We start from the raw sequence: 22,155 nt of genomic DNA, 5'->3' as shown, positions 1-22,155 counted from the left end.
TATTACAGGTTCCTCTTTTATATCTGTACCTGCTGCTGTGAAAGACTTTGAAATATCAAGGTAATATGAGCAAGAGTCTTGTGTCTCTGCACGTAAGCACTAGCAAATCTATGGTGAAGAGCTGTAGATAGGAGTGATGGGATGTCTGGAAAAGCTGCAGTCCCTGGATTTTTAATACTTGTGGGTATCCAGCACCACCGATTTCAGAGACCAGGGTTTAAACCTGAAATGTTGGCCTGAGCAGGCATATGGGGAAACTGTTTGTGCCTGGCAGCTGGCACAGCGGGCATGGCCGAAGGCTGCAGTACTGCAGGAACCCGGGCAGGGAAGGCCTCCGCGCCGCCAGACGAGCCGCTGCCTCCTGCGAGAGGGATGTGACAAGGGCGAGGGCCGGGGGTGGCTGCCGCCGGGCTGGGGGCCGCTGGGCAGCTCGAGAGGGGCGGGGAATGGCCGGTGTCCTCGCGGGACAGCCGTGAGGCTCTCCTCAGGAAGACGGGCACTGGGTTTTGATCTCTAAACACCAGTTTTCGGTCTGTAAACACCAAAGCCAAACCGTCCTGGCCGCAGACCCAGTGCCCGAGGACGTGCAGCGGCCAGCGTTGTTCGAGCGCAGTGACAGGCTGGGCAGCGCTCCTCTCCCCTCGGGGGCACGTCGAGGAAGGAAAATAAACCAGGGCCCTTCTCCCAGAAACCGACCTTCATCCCCGTCACATGCACGGCCTCTCCCCTACAAACCCAGCGCTTATCGCCGCAGCCTTGACCGCGCCAGCCCCGGGGGCCGGGTCACCCACCGCCGCGGGGGGCTCCCGCCGGGGCCGCCTCAGGGCCGGGGAGCGCAGGCCGCAGCGGGGAGGGTGTGGGGTGTGGAGGGGGGGGGGGGGGGGGGGGGGGGGAGCGGTGCGGAGCGGAGCTGCCCGGCCCTGCCCGGTCGGGGAAAGGGGGTGGAAGGGGCGGCGGGAGGCGGGGAGGGGGCCGGCGCTGGCTTCAGGCAGCGGGGGCGGCTCCCGCCGCGTCGCGGCCCTGATAAAGGGGCGCTGCGTGCGACGGGCGGCGGCGGCGGGCGGCCATGGCGTGGGGCTGCGCGCTCTGCCTGGCGCTGGCGGGCGGCGCCCTCCTGGCCCTGCTGGTGCAGCTGCTGCGCTGGCTGCGGGCCGACGGCGACCTCACGGTGCTCTGGGCCGAGTGGCGGGGGAAGAAGCCAGGTAAAGCCGCCCGCCAGCACCCGCCGACCGACGGGAGGGGAAGGGGGGGATCCGGGGCGGGGCGCGGCGTCGCCGGGGCCGACTTTGGGGCGCTTCGTGAGGGGAAAAGGGAGGGCGGCGTGTGGGGAGGAAAGGGGTCCCCAGGGACGGGATGAAGTCGCCTCAGCTCGGTGGAACCGATCCTCGGCAGCTGCCCCACGGGTTGGTCCATAAAAATAACCCCAGAAGCATAATTTTCCTGCCCTTATCCAGCAAGGCGTGTGGTGCCCCTCATGCCCATAAAGTAGCTCTCTAAAAGCGACTTCACAGCAGCGGTGAGCTCTAGCAGATCTGTGGTGAGGGCTGGCTGGTTTGGCCCCAAAATGTTTGTTTTGCACTGTTTCTGGGCAGTGTGGAAGGAAGGCCGGTAAGAAAATGGGATGCTTGGCACATGTGGCCAGGATCGGTTTCTTTGTAGTCTGTTTAGCTTCTGTTTCAGTTTGTTCTGACATCTTCAAGCAGATCTCAGTTTCACAGTAGTGCTGAAAGTGTTTACAATGAAGTAAGCATGAGTATTAATCTTCAGATTAAACGGGTTTCCTGTTCCAAGAATTGTACCCTGAACGGCATAAGGGGACAGCACCACACGATTGCTGTCTGTGGCTTTACACCACTTTTCTAAGGTGTGCTTTTGACACCTGTGGGTACAAAAGTTCAATTAAATGCTGTCACACAGGGATTTTCAATTCTTGCTCATGTTGATCTTTCTAATCCTGCCTACTCTGGACAAAGATCTTTAAAAAGCATAGGTTTTATTTGCTTAATAGAATCTTTTAATCAGAAAAGCCACAAATTTCCAAATATTCCCCCTCAGCTTAGTGGCAATTTGTGGCTGCTGTGAGCTGCTGGGTGCAGGTGGTTGAGGTGAAAGCGGGGAGCTGGTGCTGTCAGTGATCACGCAACATCCTCTTCTTTTATCTGACCCATTGGGGGAAGAAGCTGATCTGATAGAAGATGGGATGAGGGACACTATAAGCTGTCCCATGTGGGAAATGAAACTGGATGTTGTGTTGTGATAGGGAGATAGGACTGCATTGAATTAAGTTGGATCAGGAATGTGTGCTGTGGGGGAACGATGGAGTAAAGGTTTGGGCTTGAGACCATGATTTGGTAGGGGATGGTGGTGTGGGTGAAGATGGCTGTTAGAAAGGGCTTGAGGGAAGAGTAGGACAAACTTGTTGAGACATCTGTCTTCTGCTTTCAGTAGAAGCTTACTGCAAAAGTGCTAGTCCATGTAATGGAGAAGAGAATAGAAAAGCATGCACAAGTAATAAAGCTCTAAGAAATACTAAATTTAAATCTGAGTGAGCAATCTCCTGTAACTCTTTGGATATGCAGCCCAAAGTTTTATAGTAACTCTTATCAGGTAGTTCCCTTGATATAAGAAAACTTCATGCTATAAGAAGAGCTTCGTGTGTGGATTTTGCAAAGGTCACAGAAAGACTCAGGGCAGAGAAACAAGATAAATCTTGAGTAATACAAACAGAATTGAAGCTTTGTCCTGAGGGATCTATGTGCAATGCACATCAAGATGTAGGAGCTCTCAGGCAGACATAGTGTTACTTGAATGTAGCCTTCAGTCTTATTGGAAGCCTGGAAACTGTTTAACTAGTCTCTAAAAGTTCCCATATAAAGAGCAATGTAGTCATTTTCTGATGTAGTTATTTCAATGTGCAGGCAGAATTTTGTCAACATTGACAACGTTGAGCTGCGAAGAGGTGAACTGTGTTTTGCCCTCGCCCCCATCTCCCAGCCTCAGTACTTGTAATTAACTTAAATACCTAGCAGAAACGCAAGTAGTTAAGTGGCATTTTGCTGCTATTCAGCCATATACACGTGGGATGGTGATGCCACAGTGCTGATCCTAACTGTTCAGGTAGGAAAACAGAAGGGACGAACACTATAAAAGATGTTTCTTTAAATATGTTCTCCTTTTCTCTTCCTCCTCCCCATATTGCGCACATAATGTAGCATGCCTAGGTAAGTAACGTGTGGATCCCATGGAAAAAACCCTTGATTTTTATTTAAAGCTGTTATTAGAGCTGTCACTCTTTCAGTCGTTATATTGTGTTATCACTTCTACAATGTAATGGATGTCGAATTTTTTGGAGATAAAAATACTTACCAGGAAGCAGAGCAATCTCATATGTTTCTTTCTCTTGTGCTGTAAACTATAATTATGAAGAAAGGCCTTAATATAGGTAAGACCGGTTCCATTTCAGTGGATGAATTCTATAGGGAGAATTCATTTCTGGATTTTGTCATTGGCAGGTGCTGGATTCCTTCCCATCTTCTAAATATTTGTGTGGTCGGGAGACAAGGGTTACTGGGTGCTGGATGACTTCCCTTACGTGTTGTGTTACGTTAACTGAACAGCAGTCACTCTAAACAGTGTGCTTTTCACAGGCAGCGTAATACTATCAAGCTAAGGAGGATCCTTTTACATATGAAAGCTGTATCTGAAAGAGTACTCTTAAAGCTGAGTATAATGGTATGATTCCTTAGGGCTGTGGGGAGGCTGTAGCGCTTTAAACCTCCCCACCCCAAATTCTTTTCATGAATGAAATGACATGGCAACCTCATGCTCTTCCCCACCCCAGATTTTTTCGTGAATGAAATGAGATGGCAACCTTGTGCTATAGAAGCTATAAAATGTTGGAAAAAAAACCCTAAATAGAGCTACAAAAGCACTTCTTGGATTACTTGCAGTACTACTGTGTTCAACCTCTCATTTGTTATGCCTTCTAACACAGTAGTTAATGGTTAGTAATAGTATAATCTGCTTTCATTTTTTAATTTGTCATGGTTAATTTTTAAACTTATTTCCAGCGACAACACAACATTTATTCTAGAGCAAACTGGTGCTTTGATACTTGTTCTACAATGGCATTTGGGCTAGGTTTTCCATTATGTTAACTCCCAGTAGCTCAGTGCTTTGTAACTATCAGCACTGGGGAATCACTGGAAAACTTCCCTTATCTCAGTTAATTATTCTGTCCACAGAACAAGATCCTGAATAACTGCAGTGAAGCTGCCCAAGACAGGTTGGGAACAGGGAAACTGAGTGGTAGGAGGAAGCGGATTTGTTTTCAGTAGCAAGAGGAGATGAGTGTGGTAAGCAGGATTGAAAGTATGTCCATGTGTTGTTTTGTTCATGTAGTATTTGTCTACACGGATTTTCTGCCAAAAAACCCCAAACCATAATAGGAGAGATGAACCCACATGTTTCTTGTGCTTAAGTCAATGAATTGGTAATGTATTGGTATAAAACTGTAGAAGAGTGTGAATAAGCTTTACAGACATCAGCCATTTGGTATCATGATTAATACAGTGTTATTCCTACAATTTCAGCAACACCTCTTTCCACCTCCTAAACTCATAACCTTAGACTACATCTCTCCTTTGGAAAGTGACTGTTGTTGCTGTTGATATTGCTCTTAAAAGTAAACAAAAAAACCCAAACACCAAACCACCAAAGTTTGGTTTTAGGAGGGATTTTTCTTTGGCTAAAATAGAGTCAGCTTAAAAAAAGACAATATTCTCTGCTAGTCCCACAAACTCAAGTTGAGATCTGATAGTCTTAAGTGCTCTCTGCTCATGTCAGAAAGGTAGAAGGTTTTGTTGCTGATCTCTTCACGGGTTTTATATCATTAAGACTCTGAAAGTAGAATTTGAAACACAGCGTGGCGTAGAGAGAACCAGGAACTGATTACTGAAGTAAGCAGGAAGTAAAAGCAGTCCCAGCCACTGGCTGCACTGGAAAAGTGCTAAATTAAATGGGTGGGTGAGTTTCAGTGAGCTGAAAAATGCTATTCTGGCCTTTTTCAGAATAGAACTGGCTTTAGTTTCAGGAACTGCATTTGGCTCTGCTATTTGAATTATACCATGAAATCTTTCTTGGCTGGCTAGACATTGTGGGAATACTCTTCTGTATAAACTTGAGAAATAGAAGGAAGAGCTCCTGTCAACAGTGCTCTGAGTACTTGAGTCAGATTTTCCCTAAGACTAGTATTCACTAACACTAATCTTGAAGAACACATACAAGTATTAGGCAATGATAAGTTCTGGAAAGTGCTCTGATATTAGTGATCATTCATCCTTAAATTGCGTTCTAGAATTAAATGGGTGATTTTCATCCATCTGTTGTATTTGATGATTTCAGATATGTGTCTGGAAAGCTAAGCCTTTTCCCAGTACCCAGGTGCATCATGGAGTGGGCATGATTGCAAAAAGGGGGAACAAGCATATAAGCAGAGGAGTAAAAGGAGTAAGATGCTCTTTTTTTACTACAGGTTAAAAAAGCATGTCTGGGCAGGAACTATGAGTACATGGGAAACTCACATGTGAGCTTACACCTTGGGAACTCTGTGTACTGTACTCCAGCCAATGCAGGAATTAACCTGCATCAGATACAAAACAGTAGATGAACACCCATTTGGTTTGTTATGATTAGGTGTCTTTGTTCAGAGAATTTTCTTCTGTCGACAATTACTTAGGAACATTTTTGAGGTAGAACATCATTGGGAAAGGTTTGATTAGGCTTTTGTTTGGATTTGTAAAACAGTAACTGTTTTCTGGCATTTCCAAGAATTCTCTTCTCCCTTTTCCTCTGAAGCTGTTTTTGATGAGGTTGGTGGAAATGCTATGTGGGAATGGCTTGCAGAAATGCAATCAGATTTCTTCCATCAGGTAGATAATCAGTGTTTATTCAGATTAGCCTTGAAACAAAGTTCAAGTGACAACAGAACAACTATGAACAATTTCACAACTGCACATGACCAAAAAATGAAGAAGTCAGGATTTTGTAATAGCCCCAAAAATCGAGCATATTTCGTAAAAACGGTATCAAGTTATACCCCTGCAGTGTCTTAAATGCTTATCCTAGCATTGACAATGTGTGAACTACTTTCTTGATTCTTTTGCTAGAACATGAACTGCGTGGCAAGGTTGTCTGGGTGACAGGAGCTTCAAGTGGAATTGGAGAAGAATTGGCTTACCAGCTATCAAAGATAGGAGCCTTGCTTGCCATCTCAGCAAGAAGAGAGGATGAGCTGGAAAGAGTGAAAAAGAAATGCCTTCGTAAGTACAACTTGCTACCTCATGTGAGCAGTTCCACTCTTGCTGTGATGGAGTTGCCACAGGAATACTAACCCACGTATCACAGGAATAAATTTCATGATGAAAGTAAACTTTATACATGATGAAAGTAAGCTTTCACTGTACGTTTGGAGCTGGTATTTTTTTCCATGAGTGAGAAGCCTTTGTATAGACTTGCAGTATGAGTTCCTTCATAAGCCAATGTTACCTATAAATCTCATTATCAATTGCAGGTAGTCTTGTAAAATGCTAGATTAAGAGAAGGGATAAATACTGTGGGGAAGGAAGGAAACAATCTGAGGGGTATCATCCTATTAAGGACCAAACCGTGTAGCTGCATGCCTCTAAGAAGTCTTCTTCCTTCAGGTTTGTGCACATTGCAGTCAGACTGACAACTGACTTTCCTCTTTGGAAAAGGAATGAATAGAAACGTTCAGAAAAAGTTGTTCTGAGCAAGTGCAAGAAAGAGGATCTACTGTAGATCAAGAGGAACAAGTGTGAAGCAGAATGTTTAACTATTCGAGTTATCTCTCTTTTTCCCTCCTGTTTTCTGTCTTGACAGCAAGTGGGATAGACAGTTAATTCATGTTGATAAATAGAAGTTTTGAACATGCTTAACATTATGTCTTTTTCAGACTATGTATCCTCTGTAGCTCAGCACACAGTATTTTATACTGCATATATTACAACACTGACAGTTCATTCCTGGTAATGTTGACAATGTCCAGAGTTTACTTGGAATGACTGCTGGTGAATAATGAAATGTTTGTCTTGGGTTAGCACCTAAACATTTCTAGAAATCTAAAAGTTGCAGTGGGCTACTATGAAAACGTATCAAGGAGCTTAAAAAATGCACAACTCCTTATTTCTATTTTCTGATGCTTCAGAAAAGCAGTCACTTAAATAGTTATCTTCAAAAGGAAGCAAGGGACAGCAGATGACAGTGTGGACAAGTGGTAATCATGGCAACACTTCAGTGCTATATGATGCAATGTTTAGCAGTCAGTGAAAGTATGCAACTACATTGGCATGTGTGGCTGTTTGCTGTCATTGCAAAACTGGTAACACTAGATAGGCTGGCAGGAGCCATAATCCTGGATATCCATTTTCAGGCAGCACTTGTACGAGAGTGCGATGTGCTAAGGAATATTCAGAAGAATAATATCAGTTGGTGTGAACCAAGAGTATAGATTTATGTAAGATAATTTCTGCCTCTGCCAACCTGAAGTAACCCTGTGAATGTCTTAGCTGTGGTATATGCTAGCTTTAAAGTCTTACGTAGCCATGTATTTTGCAAATATACAGTGCTGAATTTTATTTTAACTATAGGTCAGATTACTAGGAATGTTGGAAACTCTTTAGGAATATAGTTATTCTGTATTTTTTATAGCCAGCCTTCAAGTAGTGGAAGAGAGTAATTGGGCCACCTTGCCCTCTTATCCTTCTTTTCTTAAGGCTATATAAACCCAGCTTGCCACCCCTTTCCTTGATTATCACGTGTGCTAGACTTCCTAACTGTATTAATGGCCCTATGCTACAGTCTCCAGTTTATCAGTACTTGTCTTGAACTAGGTGGGTCCAAAATTGGATGCAGTACTTTAGATGCAGTTTTTAAGTGCAGGTGCTTAAAAGTCAGTCTGCTCTTGCTAGTGCAGCCCACTAGAATTTGTGATTGCTGACTTACATTCCACTTGCTGTTGTCTTTCTATCAGGACCTGAGGTCCTGTTGGGACAGCTGATACCTGGCCGTTTGAACGTTGGCTGGCAGTACTGTGTGGTATTATTCTGTCCTTCCAGGTGTGAAATTTTGCCTTTGACTTTGTTGAGCTTAATGTGGTTTGTCAGACTGTTCGTTCTTACAGCTTGTTAAGATGCCTCTGAATGGCAGTCCTCCCCTCCAGCATAGCAACTGTTCCTTTGAACTTGATGTTAATTGAAAATTTGCTGAAAACCTGTGTCTTGTCCCATCATCTGAGTCATTAATGAAGACATTAAAATACATTAATCGTGGAGGGATACCACTTATAACTAGCCACCAGTTAGACTTGGAATGGTTGGTTGCTATTCTTTGGGCCCAGTGATCCAGCCTGTTTTTCACTTGCACTGTCATCCACTCATCTAGACCCCTCATATTTCCCCAGTATAGCTTCAACAATGCTATGGAAGACAGCACAGAAAGCTACACAGTCAAGGTAAACAACCTGGACTGCTCTCTCTTGGTCCCCAGAGCCAGTCATCTCATCACAAAAAGCAACTGAGTTGGTCAGACAATATATGTCCATGCTAAATCTATGCTGGCTTTTCCCAGTCACCTTGTTGTCCTTCATGTACTTGAAAGTTGCTTTCAGGAAGAATTGCCACATTATTTTCCCAAGGACTGAGGTTAGGCTGTGTGTGACATTTGATTTTCTCCAGTCAGTGGGGAGCTACTCCACTTACCAAGTACCTTCCAACGATGACTGTTGTTGGTCAGCTTTTGTAAATCTTGGATGTATATATTGCCCTGCTTATATGTGCAGTTTGTCCCTAACTCGGTCATCCTCTGATGCTGGTAGTATTTCTTTCCCCCAGAGTCTAGCCACGGGAGTGTGGGAGACCTGAGAGGAGATCTTGACAGTGAAGACTAAGGCAAAGAAGGCAATGAGTACCTCAGTTTTCTGTGCCCTTCGTCACTTCCTCGCCATCCTCTTCAGCAGTGAGCTCAGTCTGTCTTTGGTCTTCCTTTTGTTGGTGCTGTACCTATGAAGCCCTTGTTGCCTTTCACATTCCTCACCAGTTTCAACTCTTGTCTGAGCGTTATCTTCCCGATTCCTTCCCTGCATGCTTGGGCAGTGGGTCCATGTGCTTCCTGGGCAGCTTGTCCCTGTTTCCACCTGCATGTTTTCTTTTTGCAATTGAGTTCAAGAGTATTCTGTAAGGCTTGAGTAGTGTGGGATGAATTCAGATTGAGCTACAACATATAACATCCAACTTGAATTTGGCTGAATTATATGGCATAACTGGAGCTAACAGGCTTTAACATCCCAACTGTAGATGCTATACACAGCAGCAATTTAACTAGATAATTTTCATATTAATGTCAGAAGCAAGCACATTTATTTTGTTCAAAATTCAGAGACACCACCCTGTGATGCATGTTTATGCATTCTGCACTGCTTAAAAGCTGAAGGAGAGAGAAGGAAAGCACCATAAAAGCTATGGTAATACCTGTTGAGTCATGCACATGCCAACTCAATGCTTCTCTGCAGGAGGGAGGGAAAACAACTTGTATAACTTATGTGGTTCCTGCAAGTGTCTTCTGTATTTCCCCCAACCGCTCTCTGCAACAGGAGTTGAGTTTCACCTGTAATTTTAGAGGCTGTTTTCTCTCAAGCCCTAAAAAGAAAAAAAGAAGTAGATGAGGGATGTGTTTCTTGGTCTGAAAAAGTCAAATATGATTTAAATATAGGTAAGCCAAATGAATGACAGACAATCTATAAATTATAGAATTATACAGGAATTGAGGTGGGAATGGGCCTCAGGAGGTCATGTTGATCAGCCTCTGCTAAAAGCTCGTGTGCTGTTAAAGGGCTTTATACAAGACAGAAATAAAAGAAGAGGAAATGCTGAAGAGCTGGGACATGAAGGGTCTATGCTGAGTAATGGCGTTTATCAGGTTAGGAGAAACTGTGATCTTGGATTTACGTGTATTGCGACAGAGTTGTTCTGAAATCCTGTAGGAGATCCTGGGAGAAGCAGGTGTACACTTGATGTGGTAACAAAATATTTTTCTAAGTCAGTGTTCCTTATGTAGCAGTCTTCCAAAAAACAAGTTAGTTTAGGTGATTGTAACCATATTTTAGTTAAAAAGTAACTAGAACTTAATGAACCATCAACAGGTCAGAGGCTGCCCATGATTGCTTGGTAGGAAAATGGCAGTCAGAAGACCTGCTGCTTGGTGGTGGAGCAGTTTGATCCTGACCAGAGGCCATGTGGTATAAAGCTTCTATGTAAGGAGGCTTTAAAGAACCTCCAGAAAATACTGTGCACTAGAAGTGCAGTTTCACAGCTGTGTGAAAGTGGCCTTTGTTCTGGGTGGACTGAGCTTTGGGCGCTCAGTTTCATGATGGGTTACATCCGAAAGCTGGTGGCCACGTGCAGTTCACTTTGCAGCTGGAGACACTTCACTAAAGGATGTTAACTAACCTATGTTCACATTTGTGTAAAATGATGAACTCTAAACTAAGGCCTCCCACTTGGGAGCAAGTGTTTTTCTGGGTTATTGTAGTTGTTGCTTTAAAAACATCAGTTTGGTAGCTGGCAAAAAAGGAAGTGGAATATTAAGGATTATTAGTAAAAGGAATGGAGAACATCATTCTGACAATGTATAAATTGGGACACGTACATGCCTTCAACAGAGTGCACGGTTCTGGTCATCTGCCAGAAGAACAATGGGATGAGTGGATGGTAGAAGAAGTTTAGAAAAAAGGTAACAAAAATGTTTAAGGTTTTGTAAAATCTGTCTATGAGGAGTGACTAGAGCAAGGATTCCTCACCCTAGGAAAGAAGTAGGAGTGATAGAGATACACAGTCTGCGTGCTTTGGGGGGTGGGAATCCGACTGGACTACAGATTGCTCCAAAACAAGAACTAGGCTTCTGGTTTGATATTTCCTGAAGTCAAAAGTTTCTTACATCATATAAAAGAGCACTTCCTTCCTTATCAGCAGTCTGTCTCTTCCTCTGCTTTTTTCTTTCTGCCCTGTGTAGCTTTCTTGTCTGGGTTGACCACGTGGTCTTGTTAATCCACAGCAGAAACATTCCACATCCCAGTAAGTTTCAACTGTGCAAATCTGCTTGAGGGAGTGTGAGGTAGAGGTGTGTATCTGAGAGGGTAGTTTAAACTATATGGATTTTACTGCTGTGTGTCTGGAAGAAATGGAGGGGAAAATGCACATGGAGGGGTTGGAGGGAGCAATAAAAGGAAATACTGGTAGCTTTAAACCAGCAGATGGGTTTATTTTAACCAGTAGTCTAAATGCTAGTGACCTTTGAACAGAGGCAACTTATGGATTTAAGTAACCTCCTTATTTATACATCACTGTAAAGACAAAGTTCAACTTTACGTATATATGTAAGAAGTAGTAATGAAAAATCAGAGCCTTAGGCTCTCTAAAGAGGGCAACTGGTTAAAGGGGAGCAGGTACCACTTAGTTGTGGCTAGGAGTGAATTCAGAAACAAAAATAGCACTATCAAACTAATATAAAGTAAAAAAATCATGTTATATGCAGTTAAAAAAATCTGAAAAGATTAACATTGAAGATTTTCTTTTTGTGAGTTATCTGCCCCAAAACCCCAGGGTAACAAATTACTGCTCAAGAAATACTTTTTGTGGAAAAGGTCAGTTGTTCTGAAGAGACAGTAGAAGCAACGCTCAACATGAAGGCTTGGTGACAGCTGACTTTTATTTCAGGAGATGGATATATGAAAAGCTGTCAGTTAAACAAAAACCTTCTCCTTCTACTTCCTCCAATAATCTGGCTTCTCTAGACTTTGCCTTATAGCTACTCATGTATGTATATATTGTGTTTTGGGTCTAAATTGTACTAGTCCTATTGTCAGAAATAAACATGCTTGACCAGTTAACATACAAGCAAAGTGTCAAGGCTGCCAATACGCTGTGCTTCCGAGGGGCTCAGTGAAAAATTTCAGTATCAGATAATCCTGTTGCATGTTACTCCCAACTATTGCAATTTATTTGGAGAATTGATTTGTCTGTGTTGTGCTACACAAGACTGTTTAATAAAGGCAAGCTTTTCACAAGCAAAAACATAATGATGAGAAAGGAAAGACCTGGTAGGAACAGATTAAAAATGGATTCCATGTGGAGTTCAAAATGAAATCAAAGCAAGCATTTTATTTCCAACTTAATGTTATGGTTTCTTGGTGTCTTTTTAGCGAAGATGTGGTGTTTAAAAGCAGATATCCACAATTGTTATGTCAGGAATCTTACTGGTTCCCATTCACCTTATGGTTGTTTTTAGAGATTAGCAACTTGGGTGAAAAAGATATCCTTGTTCTGCGTCTTGACTTGACTGATAGAAGCTCTCATGAAGCTGCAACCAACAGTGTTCTTAAGCATTTTGGCAAGGTAAGGTGTGCTTCTGGAGCTAAACTTCTTTTTCTGCTCCATCTCCTATCCCTGCATTTATGTTTGTATTTCACTTTTATCTTACTCTGTGATAAATTCACCGGTGTCTACACCTTTCGTAAGTTTCAATATTAATTTGCCAAAAAGTACCTGAATTTTCATCGCTTCTGTTGCTTGCTTCTGGGTTTCAGCAGGCTTTACAGAGATGTAGCAATGAACAAAGAATCACTGGTCATTGCCAAGAACTAAAAATTCACTTGCTTGATGTTACTGAACTTCTGGACCAACTGGAACAGTTCTTAACTGTATATTTAGGGCTTAAAATTGTGTATGAAAGTCAGAACCTTTATTTTGTAGTTTCAGTAATCCATGTAGTTCGGGTTCAGAGCCACGTGGGACAAAACTGGACACCAGGCACAATTGTTTTCCTTGTTTTGTGCATAGTTTTCTAGATTGTTAGTCCAGAATATGAAGTTAAGAAAATAGCAGTCAGATGTACCTAATGTTAAAAGTACAACATGCAAAGCTTCAAGCTAGGTCCACTGATATTTTGGTTTCACAGTGAAACTATTGTTACCAGATTTGTTTCTTCTGTTCTTTAATTGTTTTCTGGTTTTGCACAGAATGTATTTCAGAGGTCACCTTGCAGGACCTGAGCATTAAGTGTTTCTTGCTACAGTGCTGTAGGGTTAAAAAATGTTGTGTGGAAAACAACTTTCCAGCTGCCAGCGTTCCTGTACTAGGAGTTAACCTTGTTTGGCATCAAACACTGTATTCCTGTCTTGTTGACTCAGCTCAAAATTAGCCAGCCCTCAAATCGAAGGGGAATTCTTGTGGGGGAGAGCAACTGCTGAAGCTTCTTCAGCAACTGATACATCTTGTGTATGGCAGAGATGACACTAGAGGGAAGAGAATAGTCACTTAACGATTGCCTGAGGAAGCACAAATATTGAAGGAAATGTGTTATGATAATTTATCATTGTATCTTTCCTGAGATTGATGTTTTGGTCAACAATGGTGGACGTTCCCAACGCTCTCTGTTTGTGGATACAAACCTGGATGTCTACAGTGCCATAATGGAACTCAACTACCTAGGTACAATCTCTTTAACAAAACATGTCCTGAATCACATGATCCAAAGGAAAAAAGGAAAGATTGTTACTGTGAGCAGCGTGATGGGTATCATGGGAGCTCCTCTTGCCTCTGGGTACTGTGCCAGCAAGCATGCTCTGCAGGTAAGTTAAATTTCTGAGGTTAATTAAGTCTTGTTGTGTAATAGACCAGCATCAGTTAGTACTGTAGCAGAGGACTTTATTCTGTGCAGAAAACACAAGTCTCACCTGAAATCGCACACAGCATATGTAGCTTTTCCAGGCTTTGAAAGCCCTTTAAAATTAATTTGCTCTGAAATGTGAAATATCTCAGCTCCCAGTGTAGATTTATTTTCCTGACTAAAATTCAAGTGTCATCTTAGTTGATCCTAAACACTATGTAGTTAAATTCCAGTGTAAAAAGACCCGAGACCTTAGCCTCTGGCTTTCAGATGAAGGAATGCCTAAATCAGGGGATTATTCTGTTGCAAATAGAAGCCCTAATGTTCTCATCTTAATTCAGTTAGGGAGGAAAAGTCACTGGTGAGAGTTTTAAGACTACAGAAAATCTTCAGGACAGTAAAGTGAGAACAGTGAGTGGTAACGCAGACTACTCAGAAATGAGAATTCCTGATCTAGCTGGGAACACCTGAACAAATCTTCCCAACAGTTCTGAATCTTGCTGTGGTGTGAAGAACTGGCAGCTCATAGTGTCTTGGGAAGTTACCTTCCGCCTAACACTTAACTTTCAATATTGCTTGGAAAAAATTTTTGAAAGTAGTCTCACTTGTGTAGAAAAACGTAAGAGCTCAGAAAAGTGTCTGGGAAAAAAGAAAGCCTGTATCATTGAATCATTTGTTTAACTAGTAAATTTATTTAGACATATTTGTCTTTCACCACTGTTTGACTTCCTGCTAATGTACATTTTGATCTCAGTAAAATAAAGCTCAGCTGTACTCAGTGATGATTTAAACAGCTGGCACCTTCTTACTCCCTGTTGGATTTAAGCACATAAACAGAGTAAATCACTGCTTAAGCTATGGGATCAATGTGGTTTTGACAATTTGACTAAAACCAGCAAAAATGTAACAAGTGGCTGACACTGCAAAGCCAGGAGACACTTGAAAGAATGAAGATTTAGAAGACAGTGACAGGCCTCGGCTAATAAGTTTTTGGTAAGTGACAGGGAGAGATCTGCTGCTCTTCATTTGAGTGGCAGTGATGAAATTGCCCATTAGAGACCAGCTTTTATTTCAAGTCTAGTAATTTAAATTAGAAGAATGCAATGAGTAGAAGTATGAATTCCCTTTATACTCCTTTATTAAGTGTTCTTTCGGTTGAATTATCTTTTGGGTGTGGTGTAGTTGATCTAAGCATGGCTAATTAGTTGCAGAACATAAGGAATTCAGGTGTTGCTTTAAAAATCCTCAGACCTCTGAATCTCATGTAAAGCTTCTTCCATGTTCTTGATCTTTAAAGAGATAGCTTACTAAAATTTCTGGATTAATTAAAAATAAGCTAACTGAACTGCTCATAACTTTGTTAGATTCTCCCTCTGCCCAACAACCAGGCCAGACTCCAAACCTTTCTTGTTTCTTTCACAGTAATTCTGCAAACACTAATTGCAGGTGTTAAAACATGTGATTTGCAATATAGATTTCAAAAAGACTCTGAGAGTCTCTTATCAGGCTGGAGTTATGGCTAGATGTGGGCATGAAACCCCCAAAAACTAGAAGATCTTTTTTGGAATACCAAACTTCACCAGTACAGTTCAGGTAAAGGCAGTCTGTAGGAATGGCAGTCCCTTTCAGATAGCCCAGTAGCCCATCTCTGATGATGAGCAAGAAAAAATGGCTGGAGAGAGAGTAGAGGAAAAACAAGACGAAGCATAAAGTGATGCTTTTCCTGTTGTGCTTTCCCAGCATGTATCAACTTGTATTCTAAGATCTTCTTGAAATGAAGATTGTATTTTGGCCACCAGTTATTAAATATGTGAGCCTTTCTGACAGGAATTAATCTATTATGGTTTTTGTCTTTTTAAATTCATGCCTTGGAGTCTACCACAGCTGACACAGTTAATGCTGCCATCTTAATTATGCCTTTTTTGAAAAAGTCCCTCCTTTTGTTCTGTTTTTTATTTGTTTTCTTTTAAAATTTCTTTTAAATGGCAGTTGGAGGAGGAAGGAAGGAATTCTGCTAAGAATTAAAATTTCTTCTCGAGACAATCACACTTTGATTCATGCCAGTTGGAATTCTTCATAACAACATTCTACTGATGAAATTACCCTTTATTTCAGTTCTGGGAGTGCTCTAAGAGTCAAGTCCATGGGAGTCTGCATCAGACTGATGCAGTTTCTCTCCCAGTGTGATGTTGCTCATGGAGATCATGTGCCATTCCTCTGGTTGTAATTCATATAGTCGGTGGCATGTGGAATGGATTGGAAACGGTGGCCTTCAAAATGTTCCTTGATCAGGAACTTGTCTAATAAGCAGATGGACTGCACTGAGCAGCAACCACTAGTCTCTTTGTTCAGTCTCTGGTCCTTAGGGGAATTTCTAAATGTTTCTGTCACAGCAGAATTCAGTTCAGCCTTGCCTTCTTCAGTATCTTCTAGGGTTGGGTCACTAAGCTGGAAAGCCCAGAGATGGCTTAAAGCAGTTCCTCTTCCACACACCCTGTGTCTGTATGTTAGAGCTGGCTTCACTCTGGGTTTGGTGGAAACACTCAGATCCTTCCTCTTGCACTTGAGTTCCTTTACTGCTCCCAAATCTGGGGCTGCCCCTGCCTGAATTTGAAGAAAGAGAGCACTTTCCTTTTTTACTTGGGAATTTTGAGCTTCTCTTTTGGGAGGAAGTGGAAGAATTTCATATCACCTACTTTTGGATGTTGAAGATAAGTGCTGGAATTAGGGAACCTGTGTATACTGCAGATAGAGCCTCCAGAGGGGACAGAGTATGTGAGATTCTGGTCTTCGAGAGGCTCTGCTGAGTGCTTATCAGCCAGGATTTCAGCTGAGCAAGTGTCCTAGCCATTCTGTGTTCCCAGTGAAGACTACACCTCTTCCATGGTGTAAAAACTTGGAACTGCAGCACAGGGGAAGGAAGGGGCACACAAACCCCTTGAAATGGAGGGGGGGGATAGCAGGATGGCCACAGAGCAGAAACAGGAGCCTGCCCTGATGTCTGGCTGCATGCATTTAATGTTTACAGCCTGTGCAACCCTTTAATGAAATAGCAGAGACTTTGATAGTGCTATGCAGACAGCACTCTGAAAAAAGCCTCAGCAGCCCTGTGCTCGGCTACTGTGCAGGCAGGATCTCCAAAGATAACCTAAGCTCACTGGGCCAATACTCAGCTTTTGGTGTCTTGCAACTTGCTCAGGTCAGCAAGGCTCCCTTTGTAATAGTTGGAGAGAAGCAGCAATCAGAGTGGAGTGTGCCGGAGCCAGTGCCCTCTGAGGGAGGGTGTCTGAAGTTGCCTACAGAGCTGGCGATGGCCGTGTGCGTTTGTGTGGCTACTCAAGACTGTGGGCAGGTGCCCATTTTTAGGTAGAACTTGGGTCCCAGAAGCCTCACAGCGTTTAAGCTGGTGTAGGTGGTTTGTGGCAAGTGACTGAGCAATGTTTCTGGCCTCTGTTCTATCACAGACACACACCCTTCCACCTCTTCAACTCCTGGAAATACACCTTGAGTTTGTCTCCTTCAGGAAAAGTGGGAGTCAGTTCTGTTCCTCCCCGTCCTGAATCACCAGGGGCTGATAAGGGAGTGTGGGTCGGGAGGGCTCTCACTTAGCCCTGCTCACGCACTTCACCATTGCTGGAATAACTCGGGATTGCCCAAGGAGGGAAGATAGCTGTGCTGGCTACTTTCAGGCTGTGTTTCTGGGAGAGCCTGTGGTGAATAGGCTACAAGGAGCAGTTCCACATCTTCCCTTCATGCTCATGACACACGCTGGCTCCTTCTCCCCTTTGGGGTCTTTTTACTTGTTACGTTTTCCTCAGCTGGACTGACAGCACAACTTCTGCAACAGGACTGCGTGACTTTGGGGTTAAGGGGCTTTTCTGAGATAAATGGTCTCAGGACCCCTCAGGGAAAGAAGGGGCTGTGGCAAGTGTGGGTCAGGGCTGTGGCATTAGCCTGGAGTGGTGGATAAAGCACAGCTGAATCAGGGCCACATCGGAAGGTGTGCACCAGGGCTGGAGGAGGCTCCTCAGGGCAGGAGGGCCTGGGTTTTTAATCACAACAACTGGGTGGTTGGCAGATCTGAGATGCTTTCCAGTGTGTCCAGAAGCAGACTTCTGGGCATCTAAGTGTCTTTAATGTTAGAACTTAGTCCTCTAGAAGTTACACATCTTCAGGCTTTGATAACATGTTGTGAAGATCTGATACTAGATATGGGGCCTGCAGGTACTTATAACTTTAAATACATGGTCAGTGTTTTTACAGAAACTAACTGCAAAATGTGTATGCAATCTGTAAGCTGGATTTAGTCACCAGCAATTGGGAAATCAGAGCCCATGTTCTTGGTCATATGTATGCACTGGTGTGCAGCTCATTGCCCAGGTCTGGTGGATTGTCCCAGCTGGCTACTTCTGTGTCATCGCAGGAGCAGATCTGACCCATTTTAGCCCTGTGTTGCAATTTCGTGAAGCGCTCTGGGTCAGCCAGCCCTCTTCCCAAGCTCGGTGGGAGAAGTTTATCACCCTGTGCTCGCTCTCCATCTCTGTTGTGACACAAAATTATATGTTAGAACAAGTACAGGGAACTGTTATTAACCAGGTCAAAGACAAGACATGATGTGGTGTTTGCTAAATCATAGCTCTGCAGTGCTTGACCAGCGACTTTGGTAGGAAGCACCTTCCTGAATTGGTCTTGTTCCCCAGAATAGGTGCTGTCTAAATGTGAATTGCTACAGAGATTAAGAAAACTTCTTTCCTGTTAGCTTAAAGAAAAGAAATACTTGCAGCTTTTGTAATTATAGTTTCACTGAAGTACACTGGTAGTATATTTCTGAGCTGAAATAAGATTTATGTCTATGCGGATGCAAATTTCAAACTCTGCAGTGAATCCAGTGATGCAGAATTACCCCCTAAAATATCAGGGTGCACCTTTGACTTAATATGCTGGAAAGTCTTCCTCCTTCTCTTATATAAAACTGGTGCTGCTTACTCAATAGAAACAATTTAAAATCTTCAATCTCACCACAAGGAGCAATTTACCTGCAAAAGATAATTTCCAGGATATTGTAGTTCTTATGATTGGTGGCACTTCCACTACCAAACAGTGAGGCTCGTCCTCAGTACAGGGACAGCAAATCTGGCTGTAGTTCAGAGCCATTATTGTGTATTTGAGAAGTCAAGGATAGATTCCTCAGTGATTTACATATCAATGTCTATAATTGCAGACAAAATTTTAAATTAGTCATTGAATGTGAAAAGTCAAAGAACATAGTAGGAATACCGTTATCTTTACAGCGTAGGATTAGTATGAAAATGTGTAGTCAGTTAAATCTTGCTACACGTGGAAACATGGCAAAGGAAGATTACATTCTAGTCCTTTCTTCTAGGGATTTTTTAATTCTCTTCGGACTGAGCTGACTGACTACCCTGAGATAAGTATTATCAACATATGCCCAGGGCCTGTACAGTCTAAGATTATACAGAATGTCTTCACGGAGAATCTTGCAAAGGTAAGGACTCTATTCTGTTGTGATACATCCAACTTTTGCTGCAGGCCCAGTGATCCTTTCGTGATTTTCTTTTTCTCCTCCTAGCAAACACTAACCTCATCATCTTACCAAGAAATGCTTTGGTTGGTGCAGAACTATATATAGTCTTGCAATTCTTTGGGGTATCAAGTCCTTATCAAATGAAAATAAAGCTTGAGAATTGTTATGCCTTCTCCCTTCTCCAAATCTAGTAAAATTTACCATACAGCCACCCTGCTGCAGTTTTGGGGAAAAGGCTGGGATTTTCTGGACACAGTTCTGCATGTGTCCTCTCTGCACAGGTAGCTTTTTGTTTGCCCTAGTCACGATGTCCCCTGTTCGGTTGACGCTGTTGTTGGCAAAGCCACCAGAGTCAGCTGATGCGAGCCACGCATGCTTTTCGTTAGTGATTGTTCAAGGAGAAAAAGCAAAACCCTCCAACTGCACAATTGCTTTTAATAAAGGCTGTCTAACAAAGTAGCTGGCAAAAATCGCGACTGTGATACATCAAAATGTAGTCTGTCCTAAATTCAGTCAATTTAAAACTCAGGACAAACCCACCGGCGGGGGGGGGGGGGGGGGGGGGGGGGGCGGCGGAAATCTCCCATTGTTGAATTAGGTTCTGAAAGGACTTTTGGCTTGCAAAACTTTGTACTTCCATGAAAGAAAAGCTGTACTTTTTGAGCAATCTGGAAGGCTTGCAAAACAAATTCCTCAGATTTCAGCATGGCAAAAGACCTCGGAGGAAGACCAAATCTAGACCAGAATTGCTTTTGCTCTGGGAAGTAGAAGAACAGATTGACAGAGGAGTCTGTTACTGCTGGAGTGAAATGTATATAAATTCACAGGGCTGTGGCTGATGTTCACCAAGTGATACATGTGGACAAGATTTCAAGCAAGACATCCCTGCCACCAAAGCAGCCTGTTGCTTTTCTCTTGTTTGAGATGAGTGCCCCCAGAGTAGAGCTGGCAGGAATATTTAAGTTAATAGGGAATGTGGCCTCATCTACTAACTTGGTTACTGAGTAACTTGTAGCATCTAATGGGGTGGGCAGCTGGAAACAGGGAAGTTCCTGTTTCTCAGAGCTGTTGGCTGCAGAAGGGGTAACCAGTTCTGACAGATCTGTTCCATGATAAAGCAGAAGCCATGCTGAAGCAGGAGGGAGTTTGGCCAGCCATTTTGTTTAACATTTGACCCATCAGTCCAGGCACTCATTAAAAGTGTGCTTTATTTCAGCACGCCTGCTTAAGGAAGGTGGTAAAAAAAACTAGAGGCTGGCAAGGGACGGGTGCCCCGGCCCTGGTCTCTGCTGTACGGGCCGGTTATTCCACTTGCACACAGTGGAGAAACTGGGAGGAGTATGTCCATTGCACAGAGCCTGGCCCTTTCTCTCCCTCTGTCGCTCCCAGAGACCCCGTTCTAATCCCTCCTCGCTCGCTCTCCCCTCCAGTCCATAGAGAACAGCGGTGATCAGTCCCACAAGATGCCAACGGACCGCTGCGTCCGGCTCACCCTGGTGAGCACAGCCAACGACCTGAAGGAGGCTTGGATCAGCGACCACCCCTACCTGGCCGTTTGCTACCTCTGGCAGTACGCGCCCACCTGGGCTTGGTGGCTGATGAACAGGATGGGCAAGAGGAGGATACAGAACTTTAAGAGCGGGGTGGTAAGTTTATTCCTCGCTCCTCTGCTTGCTTTTTTTAACTCTGCTGACAGACTCTTTAGCCATGGGAATGCTGGGATTGCATTTTGGATCCGTTTCTTTTTCCCCTCCTCGCTTCCCCAGCAGCTGCTGCCAGGCCAGCCTGCATCGCTGCGTGCCTTCTAGTCTAGAATTACTGCAGCCTGGCCACATCACGCAACGGTGAAGTCAGTCCATCGCGTGGTGCCAAAGGGCTTGCTCTGGTCTTCATCGCACAGGCTGCAAGTTCAGATCTTGCCCTTAGCACAGAGCTGAGCTGGAAGTCACTAGTGTAATTCCAAGTTGTGTTAAATAATTTAAGACCGTTGAAAATACTTCCCCTGGTTGGGTCTAGTTTTTGGATCAGGCACATAGCCGGAGCACCTCCCAGAAGTACGTTACACAACACTGCTGTCTGTCAGGGCTCTTCACGCGTGTTTACGCCCCTGCAGAGAAGTGCAGTGCAGTGCTCTGTTCCTGCAGGACATGGGATTTTTCTTAACCGTGTTTTTGTTGAACTTAGTACAAAAAACCCCATGTCAAAGTACTGCAATAGCAGGAAATGCAAGAATAAGGGTGGTACCTTAAAACTTCCTACTTCCACGCTGTAGCTGCCACTGTCACAAGCTGGCTCAAGCAAAATAACACTGTGGGCAAAGGACTTAAATAAGGGGGGGAAAATACTGATTTAATGTACTCTCACTCCAGGATGCTGATGCCTCTTACTCAAGAAAGAAGAAGTAAGGACAAACATGTACAAAATCCTGCTTGTGCTAAGGCTGAGAAACTTTTTTCATATAATGTGACTGCAAACAAAAGCTGTTTTTTATCTCTTGTGCCTTTGTCATCACGTAACTTGACAAATCTATCAAGCTGTATACACGCTTGCCTAAATAAAAGTCTTTCTAAACATACCTGTTTCATGTCAAACTCCCATAGGCTGAATAAGCTTACAAGAATGGAGTCAGAAGAGGCCAGGCAGCATTATCTTGTATTTCTGCTGCTATGACATGACAAATACTTGGTGATCAGGCTAAAAATTATATTCCCCCAGGATCCCGTTTCCCTCATTTTCACTCCTAATGGACATGAAGCAAAAAACCCACCCCACAAGTAGAAGCTTGTGGTATAAAGGGTAAGGAGGTGTTGGTCTCTGATAGTGAAGTGTTCCTTTGGGAAAGGAGATTATATTTCATCTTTGCTGTACAA

General features: G+C 43.4%; 1 protein-coding gene across 3 annotated transcripts; it reads left to right on the top strand.

The window, feature by feature from the left end:
- Positions 1-997: 997 nt before the first annotated feature.
- Positions 998-21,860, top strand: DHRS7 (dehydrogenase/reductase 7). Of its 3 annotated transcripts, XM_074820910.1 has the most exons (9): positions 1,061-1,202; positions 4,245-4,355; positions 6,168-6,320; positions 8,910-9,033; positions 12,361-12,467; positions 13,463-13,702; positions 19,124-19,246; positions 20,716-20,931; positions 21,655-21,860. In XM_074820910.1, the coding sequence occupies exons 4-9, from the start codon at positions 8,979-8,981 to the stop codon at positions 21,688-21,690; spliced, it is 777 nt and encodes a 258-aa protein (XP_074677011.1). In that variant the 5' UTR covers positions 1,061-1,202; positions 4,245-4,355; positions 6,168-6,320; positions 8,910-8,978; the 3' UTR covers positions 21,691-21,860. The 3 variants fall into 3 exon arrangements, with proteins under 3 accessions (XP_074677010.1, XP_074677011.1, XP_074677012.1); XM_074820909.1 differs by lacking the exons at positions 4,245-4,355; positions 8,910-9,033 and having other exon boundaries at positions 998-1,202; XM_074820911.1 differs by lacking the exons at positions 1,061-1,202; positions 4,245-4,355; positions 6,168-6,320 and adding an exon at positions 8,117-8,135.
- Positions 21,861-22,155: the final 295 nt, after the last annotated feature.

Source organism: Strix aluco, chromosome 4 (assembly GCF_031877795.1).
Source record: "Strix aluco isolate bStrAlu1 chromosome 4, bStrAlu1.hap1, whole genome shotgun sequence".
Lineage (NCBI taxonomy): Eukaryota > Metazoa > Chordata > Aves > Strigiformes > Strigidae > Strix > Strix aluco.
This window is presented reverse-complemented; position numbering and strand designations above follow the sequence as displayed.